This window comes from Hyperolius riggenbachi, chromosome 3 (genome assembly GCF_040937935.1).
Source record: "Hyperolius riggenbachi isolate aHypRig1 chromosome 3, aHypRig1.pri, whole genome shotgun sequence".
In the NCBI taxonomy this organism is placed as follows: domain Eukaryota; kingdom Metazoa; phylum Chordata; class Amphibia; order Anura; family Hyperoliidae; genus Hyperolius; species Hyperolius riggenbachi.
This window is the reverse complement of record NC_090648.1, coordinates 134,309,826-134,332,647: the sequence shown is the minus strand read 5'-3', so window position 1 is coordinate 134,332,647 and position 22,822 is coordinate 134,309,826. Positions and strand designations below refer to the sequence as shown.

At 43.8% G+C, this 22,822-nt stretch overlaps 1 protein-coding gene across 4 annotated transcripts in view; it reads right to left on the bottom strand.

Annotated features, from left to right (window-relative positions):
- KCNU1 (potassium calcium-activated channel subfamily U member 1) overlaps window positions 1–22,822 on the bottom strand; it is a 330,251-nt gene that overhangs the window by 171,984 nt on the left and 135,445 nt on the right. For 3 of the 4 annotated variants that reach the window (XM_068274953.1, XM_068274954.1, XM_068274951.1), the window contains exons 15-19: window positions 20,979–21,088; window positions 17,817–17,882; window positions 14,501–14,587; window positions 11,027–11,127; window positions 3,585–3,648 (exon numbers count right to left, since the gene is read on the bottom strand). In XM_068274953.1, the coding sequence (XP_068131054.1) occupies window positions 3,585–3,648; window positions 11,027–11,127; window positions 14,501–14,587; window positions 17,817–17,882; window positions 20,979–21,088 (428 nt within the window). The remainder of the gene's footprint in view (window positions 1–3,584; window positions 3,649–11,026; window positions 11,128–14,500; window positions 14,588–17,816; window positions 17,883–20,978; window positions 21,089–22,822) is intronic. The other variant, XM_068274952.1, reaches the window with a different exon arrangement.

Genomic DNA, 22,822 nt, shown 5'->3' with positions numbered 1-22,822 from the left:
TTGTAAAGGACCAACATATTCTGTGGAGCTGTACAAAGTAAGAAACAAACACGGAGTACATCATGATACAGAAAATGATAAACATCAAATATGGACACTGATACAAAATACAGAACTGGTGATTACAATGGCAAGTGTAACATGATGAATAAAATGTATACAAAGAGTGCAAGCTATGAAATGAATAATAAATTCCAAGACACCAAAGGGTGAGTGAGCCCTGCCCTTGCATGCTTACAATCTAAAGCAGGGGTCCCCAACCTTTTTCGGCCCAGGAACCGCTTTCCAGCTTAAACATGTGTATGTGCCCTGGGGCCTAGCTGCACTTTTAAAGAGGCTTTGCTGGGGTTTGCTCCACCTTAGTACAGCAAGCACCGACCTCCACATGACAGTTGCCAGCACCCGCTGGGGGATGTAAAGCAACCCCCCCCCTGCCAGCACCCACAGCACCCCCTGCCACCACTCACAGAGGGCCCTGATGCGGTCACTACCTCTGCACCCCCTATTGCTATGCCACTGACCAACACTCACCTCTCACACTCCCCAGCCTCAAAAAGGAAACCCTGGCAAAAGTATTACATTTGCTGCCAGGGATTCCCATTGGTTTTTACACTGACCAGTGGGACCTCTCCATTTTATTGTTATAGATACACAAATACAAGAGCACTGTGGCAGTTAACGCACTCCTAACAGTGTCCAACAATGCACATATTTTTGCAATCATTGAGATTACTGCATACAAAATTGTGGCATAAACACCGATACTATAATTTCCTGCAACAATTGTCATTTGCTAGATTTACTTCAACTATAAACAATAAGGAAGATAATTGTGCCCAATATTGAACACTTTTTGTAATTATTAATGCAACTACATACACAATTGTGGCATAAGGGCCATTTCCCACCAAGTCTGTTGCTTTGTGTCACAACGGACAATATCATAGCATTGCAATGCAAGACAACGATATTTCTATGGGGCTTTCACATTGAGTGCCGTGCAGTAGGTTTCCGATGCAGTGCTGTGATTTAATCAGGAAATGCATACATTTACCTTGGCAGTGAAGCACACTTGCATTGTACCGTATGTTTCACTGTATAGTTGCACCACATGACTAACGGTAACGGTGTTACATTTCACCAACGATGCACAACTTGCACAGTGTGAAAGGACCCTAAAGGACCTTGTTGCAGCTTATTGCAAAAAGGATTGTTGCATCAGGTGGTCAGTCGATAAACAAGCAATCCCTGATGGTTAGCGATGAGTGAACAATGTTGGTGCTCATTTGAATTCAGCGACGACACAATAACAGTCTTCCAATCATATCATTACCGGAAGTGTGAAATATGAGGGCCTGGAAATGCGAGATTCGCAAAACGTGTTTCGTTTGAATAGATAGATTGTATGTCATTTTTTCTAATGAAGGACTGACAATGATTATTGCCTGAACGATCTGCCAGGACAGATCGGTCTACATGGATGATAATCGCTGTATTTTACTGCGATTTTCATGTCTTTTACCGCAATTATCATTTTTCAAATGATTCTCTGCCTTTTATCGCTAAGTTTTCGCTGACTGCGGTCCTAGCGTGTGTACAGAGCATGAAAGTTAAACACCCTATTGGCACAAAAAATTATTTTCATTGGTCACCTTAAAAAAAGAAAGACAGGCGTAATTTTTCTTAGATATGAAAAAATTGGTTGATTGTAACCTATCCTGAGTAAGCTGCTCAGACAAAATACTCGAGCAGTCAAAGTAAAGTGAAAAATTGAAGGCAAGAACACTTATTGTACTAGTATATCTCCTACCTGCAACAATATATTACAACACCACGGACAAGCCTACTATAACAAGAGCCCTCCCTAATTGAAGGATAGCTGAATCAATGTATCAAACAAAAAGTACAAGTGTTGTACAATGTTGTTCACATAACCCATAAACCAAATGTGGTTCACCCCTATATTGGGTCTCTGTCAGGAGAATTTGCAAAAAAGTGCAAAAGTGCTTTCACGATCATTTGATCACATGTATACTGTCAGGCACATTATGTATGCAGCCCCATGTCAGAACATTAATTCTGATTCTTTACCTGCTACTCCTAAAATCAGACAGCGGCCTATTGATTTCAATAAACTTTCACCTTATGGCACAAGTAATTTTATGTACTCATGTGGGATGGAAGGTCTCACTTACCAAGAAAGGTTAGATAAACTGGATTTATGTAGTCTAGAGAAAAGACGCCTTAGAAGAGATCTAATTAACACGTATAAATACATCAGAGGGCAATATAAAAGCTTGGCAGATGAGCTTTTTGTCCCTAGGCCTTTTCAAAGGACTAGAGGACAGGATCTGCGCATAGAGGAAAAACGTTTTAGCCATTTATTTAGGAAAGGGTTCTTTACAGTAAGAGTGATTAAGATGTGGAATGCATTGCCACAGGAAGTCGTTATGGCAAACTCTATACCTGCATTTAAAGGGGGCTTAGATTCTTTCCTTGCGTTGAAAGACATCCATGGCTACAATTACTAGGTAATGCCCAATTATATTGATCCAGGGATTTTATCTGATTGCCATCTGGAGTCTGGAAGGAATTTATTTCCCTTTTGGGGCTAATTGGACCATGCCTTGTAAGGGCTTTTTCGCCTTCCTCTGGATCAACAGGGATATGTGAGGGAGCAGGCTGGTGTTGGTGTTGTACTTTGTTCTCTGGTTGAACTCGATAAACGTATGTCTTTTTTCAACCCAAATAACTATGTAACTATGAGGAACCATTGTCACTAATATTCCACATCTCGAATAATCTGTTGGCTGGCAGCAAATTCTGTGACACGCCAATTTCTTTCAGAAATACTGTAGAATACCTGTGTTTTGCCTGCACATAAAAATTATGTGAGCTAAAACAGGGATTTTTGTGGATTCTGGAGATATATACACTAGTGTCATGTTGAGAAATAACACATTTCCCGAATCAGGCGATCCTCACCTGTTCCAGATAACAGAGACCCTACTGTGCAGTGGCATATCTGCAATTCATGATGCCCCCTGCAAAACGTTGATTCCCCTCCACCCTCCAATGTTCACACCCCTTCTCTTGCAACCCCTTGATGTCCTTCACGACCTGGTGGCCCATCTCACGGGGTTCATAAAACAAGTGTGGCCAAGTGTAGCTACAAAATCTCCTGGTCTGAAGTATAGTCCCCTGTATCAGAGGAAGGGGAGGTTAGTAGTTGGGGTTCCCTCGCAGCTTCCCCCCCCCCCCCCCCCCTGCGATCGCAGGTGCTGCTCCCCTCTAGTTACGCCTCTGCATACATGAGATAAAGTACATACAGTGATTGCAAGGTACAACGGTAGAGCAATACACATAGCTCATTTAAACTCTATAGAATGCTGTTTTTATTATTATTATTCTTGATTTATGCCGTGTAATATGTTGGGACTGCGTTATAAAATGGAAGCAAATAAGTGATGTTGTGAATCAGTCGGTTTGGCTTGTGTCTTATGCTTATGGCTCTGTTACATACTCTCTGTTTTCCTTGCTCCTGGCTCAGGTCAGCATCAAATTTATTTGTGTGATAATCTTACCTGTAATCTGCGCTGGGAAGGACGCCTAACGATCTGGATCGCATTGGAGTCAGGAAGTAATGATCTGGCATACATAGGAGATACACAATGGGTTCAGTTACACATAAAAAGAAAGCAAAAACTCCCACAACTATCAGTCAGTAGTGTAATGCAGTCACACATTTTGCGATGTGATGCAATAAAGGCCCCATTCATTTTTACTGAATGGCGTCAAACAAGCCTTCACAGCAGGAATGTTCCTGCAGGTCTTTTTTCAGCGTATAATATACAGTTGGACTGCACTGGTGTATCCAGGTGAAACAGTAAATTTGGGTGTAACAGGCTGATCATTAAATAGACTCTAATGTAATTGGGCTGTATGGAGCATGGTCAAAAAGAGAAGAGTGAGAACCTGCTGCAGGACATAAGCAGGTAAAACATCACATTCCGCTGCCACACACACAACACACACACACGCACGCACGCACGCACGCACGCACACACACACACACACACACACACACACAACACACCACACGCACGCACGCACGCACGCACGCACGCACGCACACACACACACACACACACAACACACCACACGCACGCACGCACGCACGCACGCACACACACACACACACCACACGCACGCACGCACGCACGCACACACACACACACACACAACACACCGCACGCACGCACGCACGCACACACACACACACCACACACACCACACGCACGCACGCACACACACACACACACACACACACACACACACACACACACACACACAACACACCACACGCACGCACGCACGCACGCACACACACACACACCACACGCACGCACGCACGCACGCACGCACGCACACACACACACACAACACACCGCACGCACGCACGCACGCACGCACGCACACACACACACACACACACACACACACACACACAACACACCACACGCACGCACGCACGCACGCACGCACACACACACACACACACACACACACACGCTAATGTATTGCCCCTGGGTAGGTCATGTCATGGGGCTATTTTGGTGGCCACAATTGTTATATGACAAATATAACCCATGGCAGATGGGCCCACAGGCTGTTGAGGTTACCAAGGAGGCAGAGGGCAGGGGGAACAGATAGTGACTGGATAGTTTTATGGTTAAGGGTTTTGCATCTGACACAGGAGACTTGGGTTCAAATCTCATATTTACCTATTTCAGTAAGCCAGTGCCTATACAGTATGGAGTTCTTGGACAAGACTCCCTAACACTTCTACTGCCAACTGAGTGTGCGCTACTGGCTGCCTTGCCAACGCTTTGGGTCCAATAGGAAAAAAAAAAACACTATGCAAATACTGGAATTACTGGGAATAAACTTTTGGGGACCCCAGGGCCATATCAAAGGTTTGCTGGGGAGGGGCAGTGATTTGTAGTTACATCCCAGTTACAGCAGTTGATGATCTATCACCAGCAAGTGAAGTCTGGTGGTAACATTTCAGGTTACCAGTGTACTGATAAATGGTTTAGTTGCCAGCAATGCTAGTAATGCCAACTCTGCTAATCGGAAAGCATTCAGGTGATTTTCATTAGCAATCTCTGCCTCTGAGGAAATACCTTTGGAGACATTCCTAAGACCCAAGTGCTATACTGTACAAATTGCTGGACTATGTAATTCCTCTGCATGTAGAGGGACTAGGTGGTCCACCTCTCCAGCCTGCAGTATCTAAATCATGCAGGTGTAATGTATAGCAGTTAGGGAGTTTCTTTGGTTTCAGTGGAACTTTAACACCCTCTAGTGTTACAATAGGGGAATTGCTAGATTGGTATACTTTTGTTCTCTCTGCTCGGGTATAAGGTTAGATACACCGTATGGAATGTATGACGTTATGTATGATTGAGATTTCTATGACTTTTCCTTCAATTAAGACCGGTTGCTAGAGATGAGCGTAATGACCTAATTACGATTTCGCGAAATTTCGCGTAATTAGTGTAATTACGATTATGGCCGTAAGTACATAATCGTAATGAAGAAGGATTTCGCGAAATTTCGCGTAAGCGTAATTTTCGCGTAATTTTCGCATTATAATGGGTATTTGTTCATGCCCTAATTTCGCATTAAACGCTACCGTAATTCCGCGTTAATCGGTAACGCTCCGTATAATATAAAAAAGCCGCCGACTTTAAGGGTTAATAGCAAAGCCCCCTTAAATGCTAAGAGCCTCACATTTGGAGAATATATTAAGGAGATCAGGAGGAATAAGAGGAAATTTTTTTTTTTTCAAAAAGACCTTATAGTTTTTGAGAAAATCGATGTTAAAGTTTCAAAGTAAAAATGTATACATTTAAAAACCCGCCGACTTTAACGGTTAATAGCAAAGCCTGCTTAAAGTTTAGGAACACCAAATTCCTAGGGTATATTAAGGGGATCAGTGGGAATAAGAGGAAAAAAATTTTTTTCAAAAAGACCTTATAGTTTTTGAGAAAATCGATTTTTAAATTTCAAGGGCAAAAATGTCTTTTAAATGCAGAAAATGTCAGTTTTTTTTGCACAGGTAACAATAGTGTATTATTTTCATAGATTCCCCCAAGTGGGAAGAGTTTTGCTTACTTCGTTCTGAGTGTGGGGAATATAAAAAAAAACGACGTGGGGTCCCCCCTCCCAGACCTCTTTAACCCCTTGTCCCCCATGCAGACTGGGATAGCCAGAATGCGGAGCACCGGCCGCGTGGGGCTCCGCACCCTGACTATACCAGCCCGCATGGTCCATGGATTGGGGGGTCTCGGAAGGGGAGGGGCAGCCAAGCTTTCCCCTCCCCCTCCGAGCCCTTGTCCAATCCAAGGACAAGGGGCTCTTCTCCACCTCCGATGGGCGGTGGAGGTGGAGGCCGCGACTTCCTGGGGGCGGGGTTCATGGTGGCATCTGGGAGTCCCCTTTAAAAAGGGGTCCCCCAGATGCCCACCCCCCCTCCCAGGAGAAATGAGTATAGAGGTACTTGTACCCCTTACCCATTTCCTTTAAGAGTTAAAAGTAAATAAACACACAAACACATAGAAAAAGTATTTTAATTGAACAAAAAACGTAACCACGAAAAAAGTCCTTTAATATTCTTAATTCACCATTAATACTTACCTGTCCCTTTAAATAAATGATCCCACGCAATATCCTCGGAAATGTTCTATCAGTTACAATGTAACAAAGTTATTACAATGTAACAACTTTGTTACATTGTAACTACGCCGCACCCGACGTCACTCGCCGCTCACCCGCCGCACGGACCCGACAGAGCTCTGAGCTATATAGCTCAGAGCTCTCTAAGCATCTTTGTATTTGGGCTCCAAGGAGCCCCATTGGTCCTTAGCAGACCAATGGGGTTCCTTCTGATTTGAAGGAACCCCATTGGTCTGCTAAGGACCAATGGGGCTCCTTGGAGCCAAAATACAAAGATGCTTCTCAGAGCTCTGAGCTATATAGCTCAGAGCTCTGTCGGGTCCGGACTCCGTGCAGGACGCTAAGTCCCCGCCGGCTCCGCTGCCCTCCCCGCCTCTCCCACATGTCACCCACATGTGGGTGACATGTGGGTGACAGATGTGGGCGGGGTGGACAGCGGGAGCCGGCGTGGACTTAGCGTCCTGCAAGGACGCGTAAGTGTATGCGGCGGCTGAGCGGCGAGTGACGTCGGGTGCGGCGTAGTTACAATGTAACAAAGTTGTTACATTGTAATAACTTTGTTACATTGTAACTGATAGAACATGTCCAAGGATATTGCGTGGGATCATTTATTTAAAGGGACAGGTAAGTATTAATGGTTAATTAAGAATATTAAAGGACTTTTTTCGTGGTTATGTTTTTTGTTCAATTAAAATACTTTTTCTATGTGTTTGTGTGTTTATTTACTTTTAACTCTTAAAGGAAATGGGTAAGGGGTACAAGTACCTCTATACTCATTTCTCCTGGGAGGGGGGGTGGGCATCTGGGGGACCCCTTTTTAAAGGGGACTCCCAGATTCCACAATGAACCCCCCACCCAGGAAATCGCGGCCTCCACCTCCACCGCCCATCGGAGGTGGAGAAGAGCCCCTTGTCCTTGTATTGGACAAGGGCTCGGAGGGGGAGGGGAAAGCTTGGCTGCCCCTCCCCTTCCGAGACCCCCCAATCCATGGACCATGCGGGCTGGTATAGTCAGGGTGCGGAGCCCCACGCGGCCGGTGCTCCGCATTCTGGCTATCCCAGCCTGCATGGGGGACAAGGGGTTAAAGAGGTCTGGGAGGGGGGACCCCACGTCGTTTTTTTTATATTTCCCACACTCAGAACGAAGTAAGTAAAACTCTTCCCACTTGGGGGAATCTATGAAAATAATACACTATTGTTACCTGTGCAAAAAAAACTGACATTTTCCGCATTTAAAAGACATTTTTGCCCTTGAAATTTAAAAATCGATTTTCTAAAAAACTATAAGGTCTTTTTGAAAAAAAATTTTTTCCTCTTATTCCCACTGATCCCCTTAATATACCCTAGGAATTTGGTGTTCCTAAACTTTAAGCAGGCTTTGCTATTAACCGTTAAAGTCGGCGGGTTTTTAAATGTATACATTTTTACTTTGAAACTTTAACATCGATTTTCTCAAAAACTATAAGGTCTTTTTGAAAAAAAAAAAATTTTCCTCTTATTCCTCCTGATCTCCTTAATATATTCTCCAAATGTGAGGCTCTTAGCATTTAAGGGGGCTTTGCTATTAACCCTTAAAGTCGGCGGCTTTTTTATATTATACGGAGCGTTACAGTTTAATGCGAAATTACGGTAGCGTTTAATGCGAAATTACGGCATGAACGAAACGCGAAATTTCGCGTTGAAAATTACGCTTACGGTATTTTCAATTACGATTTTAATGGCAATTTCGCTACGCTAATTTCGCATCGTAATCGCAAATTTCGCATGCGTAATTATAGTAATGCGAAATTACGAAAATTTCGGCTCAACTCTACCGGTTGCACACATGGGGCTTGATTCACTAAACCGTGAGAACTCAAATATCACACCTTATCAAAGATATCACACCTTATCAAAGTTAACATGTCTTATCAGAGTAGCGTAGCGAGCACTACAAACCCACAGGGGCTCAGGGCAGGACGAGTGCCATTGCCAATTAGCAGGCATAAGTGTGTTATGCTACTCTGATAAGGTGTGCTAACTTTGATAAGGTGTGATATCTTTGATAAGGTGTGATATTTGAGTTCTCACGGTTTAGTGAATCAAGCACCATGTGTGCAACCGGTCTTAATTGAAGGAAAAGTCATAGAAATCTCAATCATACATAACGTCATACATTCCATACGGTGTATCTAACCTTATACCCGAGCAGAGAGAACAAAAGTATACCAATCTAGCAATTCCCCTATTGTAACACTAGAGGGTGTTAAAGTTCCACTGAAACCAAAGAAACTCCCTAACTGCTATACAGTATAGTGTAGTGAATCAAGCCCATGGTGTGGTGGAGGGGTGCGATTTGTAGGTGGCTGAAGAGCCTACCGTATAATTGCATACAGGTTGGTCCCTGCGGCAGTTTGCACTGACAGGGAAATCAGCTTGGCCGCCCCCTGAACCACTATCTATTTATACAGATTGTTGCGGTACTATTGATTGCCCCGCAATCGTGTGCCGTGCAGTACCGCTTGTACCGCTGCAGCCTCTGAGTCACCTGAACCACTTCCAACACATTGCGTCACGCCGCGGGTACTGTGGACTGTCTCATAGAGACTAATGGCCACTGTCTGTGATGAGCTGCAGCAAGGGGAGAGTATCGTTACACAACGCCACATGTGTGAAAGGGGCCTCAATGCCGAAACATCAGTCGATATGCCTTATTTTTTTCTTCAATTTCTGTTAGATGCAATCTTTATTGTTTTTATTACATAGTGTATGTCCACCTTGTAGTGCCCTTTCACACAGAAGGCAGAACAACACTTTTATGACACTGTTCAGTCAATAAATTGCTGGGAGTGAGCGCCTTCTGGTTTCTCTGAATTAATGGGACATATCCCACCACTTGTGTGTCACCAGCTGACAAGCGGTGCGCTAACCATCTGGTAAAAACATGCACAATGTCACGTCCAGAAGGCCTCTACCACCTATTTAGATGTATATGTATGGGATAGGCACTACCATACTGCTGGTGCTGCATGCTTGCAGCCCCCTGTTAGTACTGAGTACTGGGCAGATAAACAGGAAAGACTGATAGGCGGGTAATGTACGGGCGGGCTGCCATCCTGTGTGAAAAGGCTCTAACGTTATGTACACACACTAATTTAAATGTGTACATGGTGGCTGTTCAGGACCCTCTCATCTGAGAATAAAGAACTAGCAAGCTGGATCTTTTTCAAGAATGATGCCTGAGTGATGCATTGTTTCCCTCCTCACCTCACCCACCGAGAACCACTCCGATATCCACCATGTCGCCCGATACACCACAGCAATAGGCTAACAACACATCTGTAAAGCACTTGGTCACACACTCTCAAGGCAGAGACTGAGGCCCAATGCTGACAGGTGACAGTAATTGTGAGTAAATACCTCAGGAAAGCTGCCTCAAATGTGAATATTTTGTGAGTAACGACATGATCCTCTCTCTTCACCTTTATTAACAATACTCATTTTCTACCATTTGCAAGTGTTATTAAAAGGTTTCCTATTCATTTGCATCTATCTGTAGGCAGGGCCGGATTTGTACTCTTTACTGCCCAAGGCCAATTTCACAAGCTGCCCCCTTCAGTATAGGTAGCCTGATGACCCCTCTATTCTTCCCTCTAGTATAGGTAACCTGAGGACTCCCCTCCAGTATAGGTAGCCAGATGACCCCTCCCCTCTTTCCCTTTAGTATAGGAAGCCTGATGACCCCTTCCCCTCCCCCTCCAGTATAGGTAGCTAAATGACTCCCTTAATCACTCCCTTTCCCAATCGCCCCCTTTCAGTACAGCTCGTCTCTACACCACAGCAGCTATCAGTGTCACTCACTTCTCTGCTCGTCTCCAGTGCAGAACCTTCCTCTTCCCCTCCATCTCCAATACTGCCCAAGTCCATAGCCGCCCGCCACAACACCAACGTGCACAGAGAGCAAGGTGGCTGCTGCACAGGTGGCTGGCAGCAGAGAGATTAGGCACTCACTTGATCTCCCTGCATTGTAGCATTTGCAAGCTTGCAAATACTCCACCAGTTTAGTCTTCTGCTTTGGTGCCCTTGCTCCTGTGGTGCCCTAAGCCATGGCCTAGGTGGCCTAGGCCTACATTAAAGCGCCCCTTCTTTTTATGTCTAGGCCTAAATCTGGCCCTGTCAATAGGACCACTGTCCAAAACACCACAGCCCCAGACCTCTTGATGTGATCACAGCTCAGGCCTTCCACCTTTATGAAGTGAATCCATTAGCATACAACACCGTGTCATGAGAAAAGATGTGTAAAGTACCTGACGCGGAGTAACGAGCAGCTCTCTGTCTGCAGGCGCATTTCCTGATGAGTAAGGGATCATTTGTGTTGGCGTGGCACACTCTGCAGTATAAGGAAGCCCTGCGGGTGGACACATATTAAATATTAACCCTTCTGTCTCTGCAGCCTTGTGTTCTGCTTCATAATGGAGCGATGAATAATAATCCCTTGTGACACGGGTCGCATGCCTGGGCTACACCTTACCCTGGAGCTTTCCTTCACCTCTTATTAAGTCAGTCATTCTCATCATTTAAAAGTCATTTGGACGGCAACATCAATAGAAACATGAGACTAAGCTGACGTATAATACATAAAACTAAACAGGCTATTAGCATAGGTGACATCGCCAGACAATAATGTGTCAAGCATCACCTCATCTACTGACTTTTTTCCTCTAGCTGCTTGTTGGAACACAGTTGGTACATTGAACTCCTCCCAGTGACCAGTGTGGTAATGGTAAAACTCAACCATAACACGAGTTGGTAATGGGGTGAAACAATGTATGTCTCTCACAGGTATCAGAACAGTGGAGAAATGGATGATCAGGTATAGGCTTTCAGAGGAAGAGTCTTAGATAAGGAGCAGAGGGGAAGAATAGATATACTGAACGGAAGAAAAGGACAGTTGGGAAATATGATAAGGTAAAATAGAAAACAGAAATCAGAGTAGTGGGGCTCAACTTTCCTCAGGGAAAATATCTCATGCTTTTGAAATTGCACTAAAGATTCTTATCTTAAGAAAAACGATTTTTATGCCATGAAAGGCGCTGTGTTTGCGTAGTGGAATGTTGCTAGGATGCAGATGCATATGCTTGTTTTGTTAGTTAAGTCAATGTTTCAAGTAATGACAGTGTGAGAAGGAAGTATGCCTAAAGTAAACGTAAAGCAAATAAAAGAAATAGAGGTAGATACTTACCTAGGAAGGGGGAAGGCTCTGGATCCCATGGAGTCTTCCCGGTCCTTATTACATGCCCTTTGTGTGGTGTGAGGTCCTCCAGCACCCAAGGCTGAGACACACCAGAGTGTGCCTCTCCATCCCTCCCACCCCAGCTGTCACACACTGATTGCTATTAGACTAAGAGTTGCCCCAAGGCCCCCAACACCTTTATCTCTAGGTATCTGGTTTGCAGTCACTGCCTTGTATTCCCTTTTCTTATTTCTCTCTGCTTCAAACACAATAGAGGAATGATAGCTTAGTGAGTTTTGGGCCCCCTCCTACACTGTGCCCTGAGGCTGGAGCCTCTCTCGCCTCTGCCACGGCCTGGCCCTGGTCCTTAGTATTAGTGTAACAATGTGCGGTGTTTGGTGCACACTCAGAGTATTCCGATTATTGGTGACCCGCAGTATCACCAACAATGCTGATGTATCTGATTATGTGGTGATCTGCGGAATCACCAATAATGCAGATATTTATAGTAACTCTGGATACCGGGTATAGCGACAGTGGAAAACCCACAACACTGATATATTTAAGAGGACTGACCACCTCTAAAAGAGAACGCAGTGTGTGCGATTCTGTGACTAGATGACGTAACGCTAGAATCGCGTTCCCCAGCAGCAAGGATATACTGGGGAACCACTGAGACCTCCGCAAGGAGGGTTTCAGCGGAATAAACCATTTAGTGGGAGAACCACTTAAGGGAGCAAAGTCAGACGGAAACGGTTCGGTAACAAGCTGGTTGCGAGGTACCGAATCGTGAAACAAAGAGCAGAGTCAGAAATTTAGCCAAGGTCAGTAACGGAAATCAGATAGGTGGAGGGACAAAGTCAGAAAGCCGAACTCGTAGTGAAATAGCCAAGCAGAGGTTCGGCAACGGGAGATCAGAAAATGGCACAGATAACAATAGTGCTTTTGAATATATTGGCCAAAACCAATATATGTCGCAGATCAGGAAAGTAACAAATCTGACTGTTGTGGGCTAGTTACGGCAAGTCGCACTTGGCCCACGATAGTACTGACTGTCAGATCTCTATCTGGCTGACTATTAGATCAACTGACTGGCTGACTATAACAGAGATCAGGTTACATACAGATATACAATAATCAGGAAAACAACAAAGACTGACTGATGAGAGACAGGAGCCTTGCGCCAGCTAGGACTGTCTCTCTCGGATCTAGCTAAGGTCTGAGGGCTATCACAAAGTAACGCTTACTGCAGACAACTTGCAACTAGTGTTGGGCGAACAGTGTTCGCCACTGTTCGGGTTCTGCAGAACATCACCCTGTTCGGGTGATGTTCGAGTTCGGCCGAACACCTCATGGTGTTCGGCCTTTTTAGTTCGGGTTCGCTTAATGCCCAGCCGAACAGGCCGAACAGGGCCCCTGTTCGGCCGAACAGGGCCCTGTTCGGCCGAATACTGCCCCCCTATGGGGTCGCAGGCATAAGGGGGGAGCATGCCCCGGTCGCGGGGGTCGGAAATTCCCCCCACCCCCTCCGCTAGCGCTCCCCCCTCTGCCCGCTTCCCCATAAAAAAGTTTGATGAAAGTACCGGTGGCTGGCCTGGCAGTAGAGTGAGTGAGGAGGAGGAGTCCGGAGAGTGACGCGTTGAGGCCGGGCAGCAGGCGGTTGAGCGGTAGTACCCTTTTGGTACTTCCGCCCTTTCTCTGACCTCACGTCCTCTGCATACGAGGGTACGCGTTATGCGTACCCTCGTATGCGTCATCACGTATGCGTCATCACGCCAGCCACCGGTACTTTCATCAAACTTTTTTATGGGGAAGCGGGCAGAGGGGGGAGCGCTAGCGGAGGGGGTGGGGGGAATTTCCGACCCCCCCCCCTCCCCGCGACCGGGGCATGCTCCCCCCTTATGCCTGCGACCCCATAGGGCCCCCAAAAGCGGGATGTTCGGGGAGTTCGGGGTTCGGGCCGAACATGCCGAACATCTGGCCCATGTTCGGTGAACGGACCCGAACATCCAGGTGTTCGCCCAACACTACTTGCAACTGACAGAATGCCTGCTTTTATACTGTGCTGGGCTCCAACAGTCCGCCCAGCCAATCAGCCAATCACAGCACAGCTCAAGGACCTTGCAGCACAGCTCAAGGACCTTACTGAGGTCAGCTGACCAGCCGGTCAGCTGACTCTCCTTCTAAGAGTATAAAAGGCTCTATTGCACACGCGCGCAGCCCCTACGGGGTCCAGACTGGATTGAGGATAGCTTTGGTGTGTGACAGGCCCTGAGGCCTGTGAGGGAAGAACCGGACCACAGCCTCGACGTAAAGTACGCCGAGAGGCCTGTGACCGAACGATGGATCGCACTGCTGAAGCGGACGTTTCTCCGCGTTCCACATGCGACCCTGCGGTGGATGGGCACCATGATGCGGACGTGGACCAACCTCCGCGTTCCGCTTGCTGAATGCGGTCAGGCTGTCGTCTTATGACAATTAGCAATTAACTGAGTATGATCAACAGCACAGTCTACCTCCATTTAAGAAGAAGGAAAGAAAGACTAACCTCTTAGCTTCTAGAAAATGTCTTGCAATGAAGAACCCGACTGTGTCTTCTTGCAGTTCAATGTCTTCAGATGGGTTCACTAAAATACTAAAGAAACAGAGATTTTACAGTACGTAATTTGTATATTGTAACTGTTCAATACGAAGCATAGCTGCCTCTAAGGACCTGTTTCCACTACACGCAGATTGGATGCAGAAAAACTGACTCCAATGAATGCCTATGGAAAAATCTGCATCAGAAAAATCGCGTTTAGTGATAACAGGCCCATAGGCATTAATTGAAGTCAGTTTTTCTGCATCCACTCTGTTTCCAATCTGCGTGTAGTGGAAACAGACCCTAACTGTCTGGATGTCAAAATACATTTAGTGGGTAGTACATATGGGCTTCCAGGAAGGTAATGTGGTACTGAGCTCGCTTTAATCAAAGTATCAAAACTCACAGGGGTTGTGATGCTGGATGTAAATTTTAAAGGGGTCCTTTGGCTTCTCTGTGGTAAGGCCCAACAGATAGACACAATAGTTACATTATGATTATTCCACCCCAGCCCCACTTGTTATGGTTTCCCGTGAAAAATGGTCTAGGTTCTTATTTCTACACAGGTGATACAAAACTGTATCTATCCTTTAAGCCAAGCCAGCAAGATCCATGATTATTCATCACCAAGGTCAGTAGATGGCACACATCGGATTAGTAAATAATGGCGCACAGCGCCTATGCATAAAAATGGCGCCACATTAAAAAGATACGCTTATCGCTATTTATCATTAGTACTGCATAATAATGGCGCACAGGGAAAAAAGAAGAAAAACGGCACACACTAACGTTATTTATCAATACGGGCACACACTAACGTTATTTATCAATAGTGCCGTTCATTTGCCAAAGAGCAGACGTTATTGCCCACAGTAACGTTATTTATCAATAGCGCCCTACATAAGCCAAACTGCAGTCGTTATTTAACTGCAAAACGGTGAATGGATTTAATGTAATACTGTCAAGGTTAGGGTTAGGCCCTACTGGGGGAGTCTTAAGGTTAGGCATCATCAGGGGGGTCTTAGGGTTACTGTATTTATAGAAAGGACTACAGCATAAATATAAAGCACAAAGTCTTACAAATCTTGAGGTACAAAATTATCAAAAATCTTTATTGACACAAAAAATCCTTAAAAAAGGGGGGAGGTCTCTGCAGGATGCTCCTCACTTGCATAAATAATCACAGGAATTTGAAAAATCAATTATAGCAAAGGCTTAATGCATTCAGCATAACATTGATTGACAACGACACGCTCATTTCGGGCACATAATACCCTTCATCAGGCCACTGTATAAGCACTTTCTATATATCCTGTTAGCAGTACATGGCAGGAGCAAGTAAAACTGACAGAAACTACGTCTGACTGAGCAGACGCATATTACACAATCCTGATGGCAGATGAACAAATCACCAAGCAGCTAAAGGCAGACACTCCTGCCTTTAAAAAATAAACCAAAAAGCACAAACCAGTATATGCTGCTCGAAAAATACTACACTTTATTGAAAATATGAATATGTAATAAATAATTCAATTATGCATATACACACACACTATATTTAAATAATGTCAGGGAATACTGACACAGAATTGTATGATAATGCAATACAAAGTGCTGCTGCTGACACCGATCACCCAGGGGGAACCTCCATAATAGATAGATCTTTTCCAGCAATGCTCATATCCTGGCCCTTAGAGGAACCTGTAACTAGGCAGGACAAATTGATCAGATAGGAATAGGTATATATATGTGTATAGAGACTATCACCTCTAAGCCTATTGAAAGAGGAGGGAGGGGCCTAAAGGATATTCATACAGCCTTCAAATAGCAAATGGACCTTGGCGATATCCTTATCTACCTCCGCGAGGAGACCACAATAGAAATAACGCAAAATGAAGGGTCATAACCACTCACGGAGGGCATAGATAGACATGACCAATATGATCCAATGATGTCAAGCGATATACAACCTAAGTAAAGAATAAAGTGCAAGGGGTCCACTATGCTAGGACAGGGATAAGCCCCATAAACCTATCCGATCAGGTCCAAACTGGGGATACCCATCTCCGCCTCATGAGGCGACCTAAACTTTGAATAAAGTGTATCATAGAAAAAGGTCATAACCACTCTCGGAGGTAGGAAATAGGCACAACCAGCTTGATCATACAAAGTAACAAACCTAAGACCAAGGGCCAGCGTGAGGATACAGCTGCAAGGAAGACCTAGTATGCACCATATCCTGAATACTGTGAGGGACCTAATAGGTAGCCATTGTATAATTTTAAAGGGCACCCCTCACAGAGGATAATCGGTGCAATCAATGTGATCTAGTATAACATCTATTCATAGAATACACATATGCCAGCAAGCAATACATTTGATGTTGCTGGGAGCCGCTGTAGAAAAATTGAATTAAATCATTGAGTCCTATGCCATAAAAGACATATGGGGCTGACAAAAATATACAGTATTACGTCAGACTATTTTACACATATTTAGTCATTGGCCAAATGATCTGCCTTTAGCTGTTTGGTGATTCGTAATTGCATCGCTTCTGTGCAAGGGGGCCGGACTACGGGGATAGAAGTTGAGGCACAGACCTGGCATGTAAGTAAAAACTTTATTCGAAAAACACAAAATGCACAAAAAAAACTTTACAGTACTCCTATACTTTTTATTGGAGCGCAATCACTCCCCTAAAACCCCCGCACTTGCAATTTTACTCATTGCACTCAATCCTGTGGGCTCACATCCTTTGACTTTCATTAGCCTAGCGCTGGTGATTCCAAAAGGCGGCTAAAATTGCTCTAGCGGGCCACAGCCCTTGGACAGCAGGTATACACTGTAGTTATATCTCCATACTTCTGCTGAGCAGTACAACAAGAATTCTTTATTCTAGTCTTATTCTTTAAACTTACATTGGCCTAATGTCAATAATACACTTTTACATAATGTACAGGAATGATACAGCAACCCTGCACAGAATTTATCATTTCTGTTTTCAGAGACATAACATATTATACGTTTTACAAAAAGCCAGTCCGACTATGCACACCGGTTCCTATACTTCCCTACATGCTGATATCCAGAAGTGCCTTCCCTGATGACATTATACTGTTTACTACCTAGTTAATTTAGAATGCCATTATCGTAAGCACTTGCCTACGTTTGGTTGTTTATGGTTTTGGTCGGACAGGATAGGAATACTTTTGCAAGCTGGGAAGATTATGAAGTTATGTATCTCATTACGCGATTTTACAAGGCATGCACAGTGGCTACGCACCTGATTCCTGCCGACGTTCTGTATTCTATCGCCATCAGCACAATGTTCATCTTAACAAAGCACAGCCTGGGAAAAGGAATTCAGACAAGTCAGAGATCTAGATGCAGAGGGATTTCCTCTAGAGAGGAAGATAATGAAAGGAGGGATGGCTACAGGAGACAAACTATTAGCAAACTTCTGATTCTATACTTATCAATTCTTCTGAAGCTGCCACAGTGGTGCCACAATGGGAATTGGAAAGAACTATTATTGTTTTGCTGCACCGTACAACTAGAAATTGCAACCTGGTCTATGAAGAATTTATACAATTTTTTTTTCTTATATCTCTCTGCCTGTCTCATTTGCTGTAGTTCCTGCTGTCCTCTAGAGATAAAAGAGTGATTTATGCCTTGAAAAAAATAAGACTTGCTTGCTTCTGTTTTCTTTGGCTTTACTCTTATTTTTCTGCATCCAAAATTATATTATCCATTAAATTAGCAGGGCCAGCTGAGATTAACAATACACCCAGACACATGCCTAACAACCTTCATATGTGGGTATAGCAGGATCAAATGTTACAGTATACTGTATGTCAGGTTTTAAGGTACCTATGCATTGGCAGCATAGAGTGGGGTTGATTCACTATAACAAATAGCACACCTTATTAGAGATAGAGTGCCTTATCAGAGTAGCATAGCGAGCGCTACGGACTTATGCCTGCTAATTGGCAATGGCGAGAGCTCCACTCGTCCTTTAAAGTGATTGGACCCACAGGGGCTCAGGGCACGACAAGTGGAGCTCACGTCATTGCCAATTAGAAGGCATAAGTTCGTAGCGCTCGCTATGCTAGTCTGATAAGGCAGGCTAACTCTGATAAGGCATGTTAACTTTGATAAGGCACGCTATTTGTTATAGGAAATCAACCCCAGTGTGTGTAGAGCACAGTGCATTTTGATATTGGAATAAAGGCTAAAACACACTTTTAGATTGATGTTGCCCAACAGGTTTCGACTCCTCAGGCAACATTGCTAGGCCAAGGCTGAACAGACCTGTAGTTAGCCATCAGGCTCCCAGCTGGGAGGGTGGGGGCCGTCAGAGCAGCACAGCTGTGACATCACTGGGTCAGCAGAGAGAACAAAGCTATCGGCTGTCACTCAGCCAAATTGGTCTGCTTTATGGATTGCTGGTTGGGCAGCCGCCGGAGGCTGCTGTACACACGCCAGTAGTTGTCGGCCGACTTTAATCTAGCATGTGTACAGACCTTTAAAGTAGATTGACGGATCTGCAGAGCTCATAAAATTAATTGCGGCAAATGCAGGATTTATCATTTTTCTAGGCCTGATCACTGGTCAAAGTCAGGCAACTAGTCTGGGCTGTGACAGCTGATCTTCTAAGTGCAGTACAATGAAAAAAAAAAATCCCCTGTACACAGAGAACAGCTGTGTGATTATGTTTCCCCATGCTGCTGTGCTCCTTGCATATATAATGTATTTTTTCAGCAGCAATCCAAACCCTTGGCACCTGGTGTGTTGGCTGCAGGTTAGGTTAGAAAAGTAACCTTAATATCCTGAAAAAGGCCCAAGCTCTTCACCTTCTCTGACTCTAACACGAAATCTACTGTGACATTAAGTAGAGGGTTCCTGATTCCTGAACTGATGAAATAAACATGTGTATGTAACAAGGGCTGTAACAGCGCAGGAGAATTGGGTGCAGCAGGCGCCACCATAGACCGTAATAGGAATTATGGCTATAGCGGCGCACAATGAGGAACTTTGGCGCCCTCAGAAGATGGAGCTGAAGTTACTTTTAAAACACTGTAATCTGGCTGCCAGCAATAGCTGGAAGCCGAATTACATAATTCCCCACTATCCACATGGATCAGGAGGGGGAATAGTAATTAACGCCGCTGGGACTTGTGCAGGAGCAGGGTGAGCCGTATAGCGGCTATATTCTGCACCCAAGTCTCCCAGCTGTCATTTCATAGGTATGCATATGTAAAGTCCCAAACCTACTACTTAGATTTAAAACGCCAGAGGCTAAGTTAGATGATTGATTACACAGATCGTATATAAGGGGGGACAGAAACAATTACAATCATCCAATAGTGCTAATAACATTTATCACTTTATAATTATTTAGTATGTATATTGCACTGTTATCTTCTGCAGTGCTTTACAGAGCACTGAGCAAGTTGTGCATTCATAAAGCCTCTTTCCGTATGCGGAGCTGACATTCCCGTGCAGAGTGACAACGTACCGCCTTGTGCAGTGTGGATACGCAGTTATCCAGAAAAAGTATCAAAATGTTCATTCATAAACATTTCCGCATAGCGGTATGCGGAAGGGGATTACCGATCCCCTGGATGTAGCGGGAAGCTTGCGGAATACATGTAAGTGAATGGGACGGACCTCCCACACATCAGCAGAGAGAGCACCGCATGGAGGGTCTCGGCCAGCTTTTCTGTTTCCGCATGCCTACCGCCCGCCTACCGACACCATTCTCCAGAAAACCTCCGCACTGCTACCGCCCCAGGCACAAACTTTATGAATGACCACCCAGAAGGATAAACTACCGACGGCGGTATTCTCCCGCACGGGTTCCCCTTACCGACAGCCTGTTCATGAATGATAGCCATTGTGTTTTCACTGCATGCATGAAACACGGCCGCTAGGAAATATAGGTGCCCGTTTTCGATAATAACTACCAATTTTCTTAGTTTGTTAAAGTGTAATTAGTGTAAATTATCATAATAAAATATTGGTATATAGTAATCATATTTTACTACAACTTAATCCAAATCCTACTCTCAGACTGACCCCTCCCACCTTTAATGCCTAACCATAACCCCCCCTCCCCTTCTTGACTCATAACCCTAAAAACCCCTTTCCTGCTGACTAACCCTGAACCCCCCTTCCTGATGTCTAACCCTAAAACCCCCCTTTTTTGACACCTAAACCTAAAACCCCCCTTCCTGATACTTGACCCTAAAACCCCACTTCCTAACCTTATAATGTTCAAAACAGTAAATTTCTAAATAATTGTCAAAAATTAACAAATTTTAAATACAAAACATTACATTTTTTTACTGAATGTTGCTTTTAGCTCTTTGCCTTCAGAAGTTTTTAACATTATGTTTTATTTTAACAGTGTTTAGTGAAGATACATGGTCTATAGAGGACATACTTGCAGACTGCAGGGAAGGACATGCCAACAAAGTCATTAGAGATGGTGGCAGTTAATAGGGAGTTTCCAACACTGTCCAGGTAATGCCACTGCCAGCTGTTGTCAATCACCTGAAAATATATATGAGCACACTAAAGTATTAAAGTGCAGTATCTAAAATGTATGACCACTATCTGCTTTTGTGACAGTGATCCTTTTTGTTTGTTTTGTGAAATCATGTATAAAAGGAATGCCTCCTGGGATGCAATTTAAGGACGGAAATACAAAAAGGTAAACGATGGATTTTAGAGCAATTGCACTTTTTGAAAAATCACTTTATTCATAAAGCGGTGTTAAAATTACAGTGCACACTCCCCCATTTTTCAGACAGCCAAGTTCAACTCAAGATCTAATTTTTATAATTATTAGGTTAGGGTACAAGCTTTGAGAACTCAACTGCCTAATCTAAAGTCTGGAGGACACAGGCCACAACCCATTTCAACATAACAGAAGTGATTCATATAAGAGCAACACTCTACCAGAAATAAATCAAAGAATTACATATAACAACCTTACCAATATTACTGTAAATACTCAGTTGATTGTATAATACTCAATTTACTTATCCTACTACATTGTATATTGTACCTTATGTACCTTTACTCATTCGTACTGTAAACTTTAACTGTAAACTTTATATGTTATACTGTCAACTGCATTATCAAACATTTAATGTCATAATGTTACTGTTTATGTATACTCTGAAATTCTTTAATAAAAATTATTGAAACCAAAATTACAGTGCACAGGCAGAGCTAATGGTGTAATGGGGTAATGCTTTAAAAGACATTCAGTTCCAGGTGAGAGTGCACTTCCTGTTTGTTTGCACTCAAGAAAATCGTAAATTGCAAAAAATTGCTTGCAAAAAAAACCCAAATCGCTCTAAAAAATACCAGGAATAACTCACAAAAGCACTTAGCGCAAGCAATTTGTAGTGTGAACTACAGAAGGTCTTAGTAGCTGCATCTCTCAAGTGCTAACATTAGGAAACCCAAACTGAAAATAAACCGATGAGATAAAATAAACTGATGAACGATTATATCTATCCTCCTACTAGTGACTTGTTTAGAATCCCATCACTTTATTTTCTGAATATCAACTAAAAAAGTAGGTTTAATCTTGTAATGGTTCAACTGAATGATTTTTTCTTTCACACAGTCTAAGAGAGTTCTAAGATTTTTATCTGTACCCTGCACTCAGAAGCTGTTCTCTGCCAGGAAAGAGTTTTATGGCTGTAATTCCTTATCAGTGAGGATTATAATATACTGTAGTCTGTCTAGGTCCTGACTGGAGAGAAACAGTCACTTGCATACCTGAATGTTTAACGACGTTGGACAGAAAAAGAAGAATAGGAACACAGCATAGTTATTAGTAATCTTGGCACTGTACGCACACATATCCATCTCATAATGTCAAAGGTATACTAAGGTGACATGTGACATGATGAAATAGACATGTGTATGTACAGTGCCAAGCACACAAATAACTATGCTATGTTCCATGTATTCTTTCTATGCCTGAAATAATTCAGTAGTTATGCAACAGAGTAACCAAGCAGCTCAGGGTGGCCCAAACTACTAGGAATGTATAGGGGGATAAAAGGGACCAAATAGCCCTCCTACTAAAAAAAAAAGCAAAGCTTGGTGTATTTGCCTTCTTAAAACAGAAGGATATCTGCAATAATTCAGCTATAAGTGAACATTTGTGGTTACCCACAATGCACTACTACTGACTATACAAATTATTATGCAACTGACAGTTTCTGTTCATGTCGGGACCTGGTCGGACTATAGTGTAACCCATAC